General features: G+C 39.6%; 1 protein-coding gene across 2 annotated transcripts in view; it reads right to left on the bottom strand.

The window, feature by feature from the left end:
- MARCO (macrophage receptor with collagenous structure) overlaps positions 1–12,920 on the bottom strand; it is a 33,376-nt gene that overhangs the window by 20,324 nt on the left and 132 nt on the right. For both annotated transcript variants that reach the window (XM_007169271.3, XM_007169272.3), the window contains exon 2: positions 562–663. In XM_007169271.3, coding sequence (XP_007169333.2) covers positions 562–663 — 102 coding nt within the window. The remainder of the gene's footprint in view (positions 1–561; positions 664–12,920) is intronic.

The following is a 12,920-nucleotide window of genomic DNA, read 5'->3' on the forward strand; positions in this document are numbered from 1 at the left end:
ATGGCCACTAATATGCTGATCTGGCCTAATCATGTGTGACTTTCATATGCGTGTGACGTGTGCTTATGACAACTGGCCACACGGCATTCTTGAGTGACTTCACTATCTGCTGATGGAATTGGTTCATGACCTAACCATTTGGATTGGGAGCACTTTGAAAGTCAAATCATGTTAAAATGAAACACTCTGATCAACAAAGCTACCTCCCATTCAGAGGCAGAGAATCCCTGATGCGAGATGCACAAGGCACTTCCTTGTGAGATCACTGCATCTTTCACTGCTTCAGACACACACAGCCTCACACATGTGGTCCCTCTCTCTCTCCCTCCCTCCCTCCCTCTTGCTCTCTCTCTCACACACACAGACATGCATGCAACACGCACTCCCCTTCCTGCTTCCCCCTCTTCTCCCCCCACCATTCAGACCACCCAGGGACTGAGAACTCTCTCCCAGCAGATAGGCAGCAGTGGCCCCAAGGGCTCTCCTGTGAACCTGAGCCTTGTGTCGGGCCGGGCCACAATGTCACCCCAGGAGGGACCAGACAGGACCCGGATGCTTTACCTTGCACCACCAGTAGCCCAGCACCTGCGGTGAGTAGAATCAGGTAGATGACCAGCAGGACCATGAAGCAGTTTATCCCATTTCTCTTCTTGGGCTTTGGATCTGAAACACAACCCAGGCAGACGGCAGCTGCTGCAGAGGGCAGAGAGCAGGGGCCCCCAGCCTGTGCCCGAATCCCCTCTGTATGGGCAGGGGGCTGCCCATGAGGTCCCACGAGGGGAAAGACACAAAGGCCCATGACCCCCAAATCTTCCCCTTGATCCTCCTTCTTGCCACAAGGCAAGAAGTGCCATTGTCAGCCCCTCATTTGTGTGGCTGGGCAAAAAACCCCCCGTGCACACATCCTTAGCTGGAAGAGAGCAGTCCGCAGTCAGCCTTGCTCACCGTCGAAGCCCCAGCACGGAACCTGCCACAGGGGTCACTCAATAGATGTACAGCAGAGAAATTGATGAATTAACATATTTCAATTTCAAAATTCTGGGAGGAGGATGATTGCTCCTGTTTTATAAACAATGAGCGGGGTTTGGAACAGTTGAAAAACCTGTTAGGTTATAAGACGACATCTGGAAATCACGTCCAGGCCTTTGTTTTCTTCTTAATTACAAAGGTAAAACGTGCTTAATATAATTTATCAAACAATATGGAGAGTATTTCAAGGATTAATAATCTTATAATTAATCCCCTGAGGTCCTAACCCGCTGAGGTAAGCTTTGTTAGCATTCTGGGGTGTGGCCTTCCTTCCATCTCCCCTTCCTCTCAGAAACTTACAAACTCATATCCTCCTAGATAGACTTGTTTTTTTTTTTCTTTTAATTTTACTCTAATGATACCATGTTACAATTACATATTACAGTACATATCAATTAGAGCACATGTGCTTTCTGCAGTGAAGGATTTTTCCATGGACTTCCCTCTAGTTTTCTCAGTAGAGAGAGATTTAACTGTTCTCTTTAACAGTTGCCTCGTATTCCTTAAAGACACGTGGTTATGCTCAGTCTAGCACAGGGCGTTCCCCCCACCCCCACGTACCCCTGGAGTCTAGGCCCACACAGCAGCCTGAGTGAGTTCTCCAACACACAACCTGCTCCAGTCACTCCCTTGCCTTCAGCCTTCAGCTCACTGCCCTCAGGACAAACAGCTCCCCTGCTGGTTCATGCAGCCTGGCCTCCAGCCAGCTCTCCTATGGCCACACTTCCATACCTCACCTCCCCGCTGACACTGACCAATGGTCAGGCCAGACCACTGTGGTTACACCCTTGTGAGTTCAGGCAGAATATCTCCTCTGAATACCCAACCTCCCTTCCTTCTTTCTGCATAACTGACTCTTACTCATCCTTTGGAAGCACAGTAGATCTTTTCCTGCTCCAAGATAGATTCTCAGACTCCCCTCGGCTGCGTGGGACTTCGCTCTGCTTCCCCACATCACTGTGTGTTTATCCACTGTGGACCTGAGCACCTGAACTGTATATATGTTTCAGTCTCCTCCATATGGCCTGGAAGTTTCTTAGGCTGCGTTCCAGCACCAACATGGTGTGCTGGAAAGATGGTGATGGGCTAGATGAATGGATGAATGAGTGGTTTGGGTGCTGAACGTGTACAGAGTTGAACATTTTGAAGTGTTGGGAGAGCATCAGGAATGCAACTTAGGACCTCAGGTGTCCATATAGTCATGATGGTGAGGATGGGTAACATACAGAGGAAGCCTCACATTTAATAGAAGATGGTGGATGGTGAATGCAATCTCATAGACAGCAACCAAACATTATGAAACATAGCATGTGATGGGAATAGAAAGATAAATTATGCTTCAGAGACACAGGTACCGTAGAGGTCAGAGGTGGAGGTGAAGGCCAGCACGGAAGATACAGATATTTTCAAATTACATGGTAGGACCATGGTGCAATGCATTTGAGTAAGGATGATGAAAGGAAAAACAGACATGGTAGTGTGATGGGAGTAGTTCAAGCCCAGAATGCTATTTAATGCAGAGCTATCGCCTGGCATAGAGGCAAGGTATTATAGAAACTGGGAATTTCAAATCTGTGAGCTTTGTCTAACTCACTCTATACAAAGCAGAGGATCTGATAAATTCTTCACCCTTACGTTGATCATTTCATCTCTTAGTGGTTAGAATAAACTGTCAAGGAAATATATACTCTGGTTTGGGGTTGACCAATGAGCAAGAGTTGCTTGAGATGAGAGAATGAAAATTCAAAAAAAAAAAAAAAAAGCTTCAGGTGAATAAGAATGAGCTTACCTGGAGTAAACTATGGTTAGTCTGGGTGGAGATTTTAGGGAAGCAGGTTTTAGAAATTTGACAGCTCTATTGTCTAACTCACAGTGAAAATATGGCTCCAGAGAGAAATAAAATTTCAATTCCATAAAAGAGCGCAGTGAAGAAAAAAGGCTGCACACAAATTTTAGGGTTCCCAGGCCTTCCATCTCCCAACCCCTCACCAAGTGGCAGAAGATGGCTTAGTAGGTGTACTTCTCTCCTACTGTAACACTAGTGGAGATCAAGTGGGAGCCCCTCTCCCCACACCCCCAGCACTGGGCTACTGGTGAGGCCCAGGGAAGTGGTCTCTGCCCTGTGGGTTTGAGGTCTCCCACCCTCTACTTAGTAGCACTGAGCAATGTAGAGCAGTGTCCTCTGCCCCTGCAGGCAGCACCAGCAGGGGGCAAGAACACCAATAACACAGGGAACAAAGCAGACTAGAATAGCATGGTCAGGGCTCTGAAAATTAAATTGTGATTGGAACCATAGCCCACAAAATGAGCCAGAATCTATCTAATAAATCTAAATAGTTTATGTAAGAAGCCTAAACCTAAAATCATTGAGATGACACAAATGTCGGAATTATTCAATAAGGATTTTAAAGCAGCCATCACAAAAATGCTTTAATGAGTAATTACATATAAAACTTTTTTTAAATGTCACAAAATAGAAGATATATAAAAGAACCAAATGGAAATTGTATAATTTCAAAACACAAAAAAATTTTTTTAAACCTCACCACATTGGCTCAATAGTGTAATAAATATGACAAAGGAAAGAATCACTGATTCTTTCAGTGACTGATAGATAGAACTAAATGATTGAACAATAGAAATTGCCCAATCTGAAAAACAGCAAAAATCATCAACAAAAACAACAACAAATAAACAGAGCCTATGAGACGGGTGGGTCAATAAAAAAGAAAAAAAAAAACACATAATACTTATATCATTGAAGTCCCAGAAAAAGTGTGAAGCTGAAAAAATAATCAAAGAAATAATGGTAGCTGAAAATCTCTCAAATTTGGGGAAAGGCATAAACCTACAGATCCAAGAAGTTGAGCAAATCCCAAACATGGTACATTCAAAGAAATCCATACCAAGACACATAGGCAAAAATCTGAAAAATCTAGACATAAAGAAAATTAAAAGTCTGAAGAAAAAGAAAAAATTTTGAAAGCAGCCAGAGAGAAATGACACATTACCTATAAAGTTATACCAATTTGGAATGTCAGCAGATTTTTCATCTGACACCATGGAGATCAGCTAGAAGTAGCACAATATTTTTTGTGTGCTGAAAGAAATGAATTGTCAACCATGAATGCATCCTTTAGCAATGTATGGGAAATAGAGATTCTCAGATGAAGGAAAACTAATAGAAGTTATTGCTAGTAAACCTACATTTAAAGAATGGCTAAAGGAAGTTCTTCAAATAGAATGTTAACGATAGTAGGAGAAGGCTTGGCACTTCCAAAAGGAAGAACAAGAAAAAGGAAAGAAGAATGGGTAAAATACAGGGCTATATATTAGACCATACTTCTCCTCATGATTTTTAAAAATCATATTTGATGGTTGAAACAAAAAATTATGATGCTGTCTGATGTGGTTCTCAGTGTATGCAGAGGAAATACCTCAGACAATTCATTTTAAATAGTGAAGATAATAAAAGGACATAAATGGAAATAAGATTTCTACACTTTACTCAAAGTGGTAAAATGATACCAGTAGACTGTGATATGTTATGTATGTATATTGTAATGCCCAGAGAAACCACTAAATAAACTATTCAAAGAGATGCACCACAAAAATCTTATAAATAATTAAAAATAGAATTCAAAAAAAGTGCTCAAGTAACTCATAGGAAGGTAATAAAAGAGAAACAGATGAATGGGAAACAGAAGAAACAGAGAAAATACAAAATAGGATGGCAGATTTAAGCCTAACATACCTATAATTACTTTCATGTAAGTAGTCTAAATATACCAAGTAAAGGGTAGAAATTGGCAAAGTGAATGGAGAAGCATGACCCAATTATAAGTTGTCTATAGAAACCAAACAGTAGAGCTTCTATTCACATGAAACAGAATTGATACGACTGAAAGGAGAAATGGACAAATCCCAATTATAACTGGGGCATTAATACCCCATTCTCAGCAATTGATAGAAAATCAGCAAAGGTAGAGAAGAACTGAACACCACCACCAACCAACAGGATCTAATTAACATTTATAGAATACTGCATGCAACAACAGAAGAATACACATTCTTTCCATGCATACATGGAATATTTACTAAGACCATATCCTGGGTCATAAAACAAACCTCAACAATATGTAAAAGAAATTAAATTTTACAGATGTTCTCTGACAATAATGGAATAAAAATAGAAATTAATAACATACAGACAGAAAAATGTCCAAACACTTGGAAAATTTTTTTAAACTTCTAAATAATGCATGGGTCATAGAGAAAGTCTCAAAGAAAAAAAAAAATTTAAACAGAACTGAATGAAAGTGGAAATACAACATACCAAATTATGGGCTACATCTAAAACAGCACTGGAAGGGAAATTTACAGCACTAAAATCTTACATTACAAATGAGGAAAGATCTCAGATCAGTAAACTAAGTTCTTACCTCAAGAAACCAGAAAAGAACAGTAAAATAACCCTAAACACCCAGGAAAAAAAAGAAATAATAAACACCAGAGCAGAAATCAATGAGATTTAAAATAAGAATACAAAAGAGAAAATAAAAAACAAAAATCCGGTTCTTTGAATAAAATCAATAAAATTTATAAAGCTCTAGCAAGACGGACAAAGATAAAAAGAAAGAAGACACAAATCACCAGTATCAATAATAAAACAGGGTATATCACCACAGATGCTGCAGCCATTAAAAGCAAAATAAGAAAATACTACTACTAACTGTATGCTCACAACTTAGAGGAAACGAATCATTTCCTCAAAAATCACATACTACAAACACTCAACCAAGATGAAACAGATAATATAAATATCTATGGCCATTAAATAAATTTAATTTGTAATTTAAAATCTCCTGTAAAAGAAATATCCAGGTCCAGATGATTTTATTGAAATATCCTAACAAACCTTTAAAAAAAGAATTAGCACCAAGTTCAAACAATCTCTTATGGATAACAGAAGAGTAGAGAACACTTCCTAACTTATTTTATATGATAAGTATTACCCTAATATGGAAACCAGACAAAGACACTACAAAAAGAAAACTAAAGATCAATATTTCTCATGAAATTTGATACAAAAATTCTCAACAAAATAGCAGTAAACCGTATCAAGCAATGCATCAACAGGATTTACATACCATGACTAAATGGAATTTCCAGATATGCAAGACTGGTTCAATATTAGAAAGTCAATGTAATCCACATATCAATAGGCTAAAGAAGAAAAATCATATAATCATATAGTTGATACAGAAAAAGCACTTAACAAAATCCAATTCATAATAAATTGTCGTAATTATCACTCTCATAATAAATAACAAATTTATAATAAACCTGTCAGCAAACTAAAAAAGAAGAGAACATCCTCAAGTTTTAAAAAAAAAAAAAAAAGAGCATCAACAAGCTATCTAAAGCTTACATTCAGTCTTAATGGTGAGACAGAAAACTTTCCTCCTTAGGCTGGGAACAAGGCAAGGATGTCTGTTCTCACTCCCTTTTTCTGTATACAACTGGCAAACAAGTGCAAATCAAGATTTAAAACACAATGGTGGGACACATTGGCGCAGTGGTTAAGAATCTGCCTGCCAATGCAGGGGACACGGGTCTGGGAAGATCCCACATGCCACGGAGCAACTAAGCTTGTGCACCGCAACTACTGAGCCTGCACTCTAGAGCCTGCAAGCCAAAACTACCGAGCCAGCATGCCACAACTGCTGAAGTCCTTGAGCCAAGAGCCCGTGCTCTGCAACAAAGAGTAGCCCCCCCTTACCACAACTAGAGAAAGCCTATGTGCAGCAACAAAGACCCAATGCGGCCAAAAATAAATAAATTAAATACATAAATTTATATTTTAAAAATGGCATTTACAATTGCTCCAAAGAAAATGAAATATTTAGATATTAAATTTAACAAAATGTATACAGGATCTGTATGCTGAAAGTTACAAAATCCTCATTAAAAAAAAAAAACCTAAATAAATGCAGAAACATACCATGTTCACAGATTTTAAGACTGAACATAAAGATGTCAATTTTCAAACTGATCTAGAGGTGTCATATAATTCCTACAAAATCCCAGCAAGGTTTTCGATGGTATAAATTTATACCAAAATTTATATGGAAAGGCACAAGCCCCAGAATAGCTAAAATCATCTTGAAAAAGAAGAATAAATTGTGAGAAATAATGTTACCTGATGTTCAGAGTTACAATAAATCTACATCATCAAGACAGTGTGGTATTGGGGCAGGGATAGACATGCAGATTAATGGGGCAGAATAAAGAACACAGAAATAGACCCACACAAGTATGCCCAACTGATTTTTGACAAAGATGCAAAAGTAATTTACTGGAGGAAGAAAAGACTGTTGGTTCAGCAGATGGTGTTGAAGCAGTTGGACATCCATAAGCAAAACACACAAACCGTGACCTAAACTTCACATCTGATTAAAAAATCAACCCAAAATGAACCATGATATTGTAATGTAAAACTGTAAAACTTTTAGAATTAAGCATAGCAGAAATCTTCGGGACCCAGTGCTAAGTGAAAAGTTCTCAGACTTGACACCAAAAGCACAATCCATAAAAGGAAAAAATCAATAAATTGGACCTCAATAGAATTAAATACTTTCGCTTTGCAAAAGACTTTGTTAAGAGGATGAAATGAAAAATTGCAGACTGAGAGAGAATATTTACAAATTATGTACCTGGCAAAGGACTTGTATCTTGAGTATATAACGAATTCTCAAAATGTTTAGTTTTAGTTTAGCTTAGTCAAAAAACAAACAATCCAATTAAAACACTGGCAAAAGACATGAAGAGACATTTCACTTAGGAGGGTATACAAACAGCAAATGAACACATGAAAAGATATTAGCTATTAGGAACGTCATTAGCTATTAGGAAAATACAAATTAAAATTACAATGATGTGTCACTATTACATGTCTATCCAAACGGCTAAAATAAAAATAGTAATAATACCAATTGCTGGCAAGGATTGCGAATCAGTTGTACACTGCTGGGGGGAATGTAAAATGGTACATCCACACTGGAAAAACAGATCAGCCGCTTTTTGTAATACTAAACATATATTTAGAGTCCAGCAATTGCACTTTCGGGCATTTATGCCAGAGACATGAAAACTTGTGCTTACACAAAAACTTGTATGTAAATGGTCATAGCAGCTTTATTTGTAATAGCCCAAAACTGGAAAAACAACCCAAATGTCTTTCAATGGGTGAACAGTTAAACCAACTGTGTACATTCATATCATAGAATAATACTCATTAATAATACTCATTAATAAAAGAACCAACTACTGATACACACAACAACTTGGATGGATCTCAAGGGAATTATGCTATGTGAAAAAAAGCCAATCTTTAAAAAGTTACATGCTGTAACTATTTATATAACTATTTATATAACTTTCTTTAAATAGCAAAATTATAGAAAGGAGGAACTGATTAGTGGTTGCTGGGGGATAGTGATGGCTGGGCGGGGAGAGAGGGTACGTGCGTCTATGAAAAAGTATCATGAGGGAGATTTTTGTGGTGATGGAATTGATCCATATCTTGATTTTGGTGATGGTTACACAAGTACACACATCGGATAAAATTGTAGAGAACTACATTCACACACACAAATGAGTGTGTGTAAAACTAAAGAAATCTAAATAAGCTCTGTGGGTTGTACCAACATCAGTTTCCTGGTTGTCATATTGTACTAGAGCTATGCAAGACGTTATCACTAGGGGGAAATGGGTGAAGGTCACAAAGACTTCCCTGTACATTTGTTTTTCGCAACTTTCAATTGCAAAAATTTACAATTATTTCACAATAAAAAGTGAAAAAAACACCTCTGGGTAAAGTCAGATTTTTACAATTTACAATTATTTCACAATAAAAAGTGAAAAAACACCTCTGGGTAAAGTCAGATTTTTAAAAAATTCTAAGAACTAGTGACACGACAAAAAATAAAGTCAGAACAATGGCATGAAATGAAAGTAGTCATATCATCAAGGCTGACCATGCATAGACTCCAGGGTTAAGGTTTGTTAGCAGAATATTTAAAATTAACTTCAGAGCAGGAAGAAGGGACAGCTAGGTCCAATGTTGGAGCCAATGCTTAGCGTTAATTAAAACAAACAACAAAAAGACCCCATAACTTTCTTTCATAATTTGTATTTTTTGGGGTCTTCTCTGTCAGGAAGGATGCTCTTCAGATGGAAATTGGTGGGAAGAAATATCATGAAGAAAGGTGCGAGACCTGAAATAGTTGAGGGCTTTGGGTGAGAGGGCCAGATTACATTCCACAGACCGGCAAAAGTTTGCCGATGTGGTAACAGAACTTGAGAAACCAGACACATCAGGAGACTGACAGGAAAACCTGAGCCAGACAGATGCTCATATTTTCAAGAAGGTGAAAGGAGCGCATCCCAGAAAGATATGGTCCATAGAGACAAAAGTGAATTCTCTCCTTCAGGCTCAAATGCTCCATTGTTGAAGGGGAGAGGGGCTGATACTGGTTCATAAGGGAAGACCTGGGGTTTCGTTGGACCTTCAGGGCAGCAAGAGCCAGCAGTCTATGGTGGCTCTTCAGAAAACTAAAGCAATCTTCAGCCTACACAGAGCTAGGTAGGTAGATAGATAGACAGACAGATAGATGAATAGATAGACAGGTAAACGAGGCTGGAGCCCTTTAGTGCTAAAGTAAGTAGTTTTTTTCATCTCAGTAAAGCCCTGAGGGGGTGACTGTGTTACAGAGCTTCACAGTGAGCACTGACCAGGAGGGCACTCATCTAGTAAGTTCCATATGTTCTTTGTATGAGGAGATAGAAGTTGTGAATGCATTTAGGAAAGTGTTCCATCCAAACTGGAGCGATTTTGGTTTGGGGTTAGATTTTTACTTCGTGGTATCTATAACCCCAGTCAGAAATCTGGGATTCACCCTTGACTCTTGTATCATCGTCACTTGCCTTGTCCCCCCACTATAGTCCTACTGATTTGACTTTTTTAAAAAATATATTTATTTATTTATTTGGCTGCACCAGGTCTTGGTTGCAGCACGTGGGATCTTCATTGCTGCATATGGGATCTTAGTTGTGGAACGTGGGATCTAGTTCCCTGACCTGGGATTGAACCCAGGCCCCCTGCATTGGAAGCACGCAGTCTTAGCCACTGGACCACCAGGGAAGTCCCTGATTTGACTTCTAAAATTTCTCCAGAACATTCTGTTTTCCTTCCACACACCCACTGCCTCACATCATCTCTTGCTGCCAAGCTCCTCTCTGTCCTCAGGGTTACTCTTTCCAACTCGTCCCCCATCTATGAGGGTGAGTAATCTCAAGTGCAGATCACTGCCTCTCAGCCCAACTTCAGTCTCTTCAAAGCTCCCCATTGCCCTTGCCACTTACAAATTGGCACTTGCCAGCTACCTCTATAAGGATTAAATCATGAGCCACCTCTGAGGCTGACCTTCAGCACCCCCTGAAAGGAGGTCAGGGTGGAGATCAGGAACGAGGCCCTCTGCGCTCTGGGAAAAACTGGCAGAACAGGTCTTCAGATAGTTAGATATTTTCAGGAGAAGATTTTATGAGCCCAATTCTTGCATCTCCTCGTATTTAGAAAAGCACTAAAATCATTAGCAGTGACATCTGCTCCTTTTGACTAGCAGCGAGCTTCTGCCAACATGTGCGCTTGACTGCACATCCCCCCTTCACTAAAGTCATATATAACACTGCCCTTCCCCCCTGCCTCTTTGGAGCAGTTTCTCAGAGCTATCTGAAATTCTGTCTCCCGGGCTATAGTCCTCATTTTGTCCCAAGTAAAACTTAACTCACGTCTCTCACACTGTGCTTTTTTCTTTTTTTTCAGTAGACACCCTTAGGATAAAGTCCAAATTAACTGGTCCTTGTCTCAATCCCCACTGAGCTTCCCCACCCAATTTTGACCCAACAATATGGAGCTATTTGTATTTTTTCTGAATATTCCTCGGGAAGGTATCATAAACAGGTTGTGCCCTACCCCTGCCCCAGCCTCCATCTCCTTTCTCTAACGAATCCTTGTTAGCCATTAAACTTTAGAAGAGGTCTCAGCTCTGCCCTCCAGGGTCCCACATCAACTTAGATCTGTCCATAAAGTCCTGTGCAAATCTCAGTGACAGCCAGTAATGAATTGTATCGAAATGGGTTATGAATAGGCTCTCTCTGCCGCCCTCCATCCAACATGACTGTGGGCTCCCTGGGGCCAGAGGCCGGGTTAATCCATGTCTATTTTCTCAGTGCTGAGTGCCGTGCCCAGCATGTAGTAGGTGCCAAATCTGTTTGATCACCTGACTTTGCTTGAACATTGTTAGTATCTTAAAAAGTCATGTGTCCAGAACGCTGCCTTCTCCAAAGTTCTGAATAAACAACAATTATTAAAGTCATTTGCACTCCTGCCTTCTTTGTTACCCCACTGTGCACACCTAAAGGCAGAACACTGGACCCTTAATCTTTGTACACCCATAATTCCAGCCACTGACCTGAACAAACAGACCCTGGACGAGAGGGACAGTCAAGCCCGGGGACAGAGCTGCAGTTGTTCCTGCACATACAGTGTCCAGAAAAGAGAGTGGGAGTGGGAAAGACTGATCAACTTGGGAAACAGGTCCAAGAGGATATTCTGAAATAGGAAATCAGAGATCCCCTGTGGGAAGCACTCACCAGTGACTTTGAATGCTACAAATTCTAGAAGCAACCTAAGTGTCCATCATCGGATGAATGGATAAAGAAGATGTGGCACATATATACAATGGAATATTACTCAGCCATGAAAAGGAATGAAACTGAGATATTTGTAGTGAGGTGGACGGACCTAGAGTCTGTCATACAGAGTGAAGTAAGTCAGAAAGCGAAAAACAAATACCATATGCTAACACATATATATGGAATCTAAGAAAAAAAAAAAGATCATGAAGAACCTAGGGGCAGGACAGGAATAAAGACACAGACCTACTAGAGAATGGACTTGAGGATATGGGGAGGGGGAAGGGTAAGCTGTGACAAAGTGAGAGAGTGGGGCATGGACATATATACACTACCAAGCATAAATAGATAGCTAGTGGGAAGCAGCCGCATAGCGCAGGGAGATCAGTTCGGTGGTTTGTGACCACCTAGAGGGGTGGGATAGGGAGGGTGGGAGGGAGGGAGACGCAAGAGGGAAGAGATATGGGAACATATGTATATGTATAACTGATTCACTTTGTTATAAAGCAGAAACTAACACACCATTGTAAAGCAATTAAATTCCAATAAAGATGTTAAAAAAAAATGCGTCACCTGTGTTAACACTGAGGGAGAAAATAAAACAACAGTTGACTGAATTTTTAAAATCTGAGTTTAATCTAAGGCAAACTAATTATGAAGCCATAACATACCCTAGCCCCCACCAACTGGAGAACACACTTTCTGAGGAACACATGAGTTTTCACAGAAGACATCTTAAAGAATTTTAACAGAATTGCATTAAATAAGTATGACACTTGGCTTCAGTTCTGTGGAACTTTTTCATCCCTCTTGTTTTGCATTGTCCTTTCATCACACACGTCACAAACATAACCTGTGTGTCAGAATGAGACACTAATAAAAAGGAGGGACATACAATAAGCATTAGCATTAATTGAAGGGAAAATATTTAAATACAATTTAAAGAGTCATGAAGCTAAAAAAAAAAAACCCTGTATGCTAAAGACACAGCATCTATTACTAGCATTATACAAATTTCCAGTGGAAGCATGGAAGCATTGCAGAACTGTATTATTGACTCTCTAAGGTGCAGACCTAGACTTTCAATGGACTTGTCTATTCTTATGCCGCCAAGAGAAAGACTACATCACAGG

Source organism: Balaenoptera acutorostrata, chromosome 8 (genome assembly GCF_949987535.1).
Source record: "Balaenoptera acutorostrata chromosome 8, mBalAcu1.1, whole genome shotgun sequence".
NCBI classification, from domain to species: domain Eukaryota; kingdom Metazoa; phylum Chordata; class Mammalia; order Artiodactyla; family Balaenopteridae; genus Balaenoptera; species Balaenoptera acutorostrata.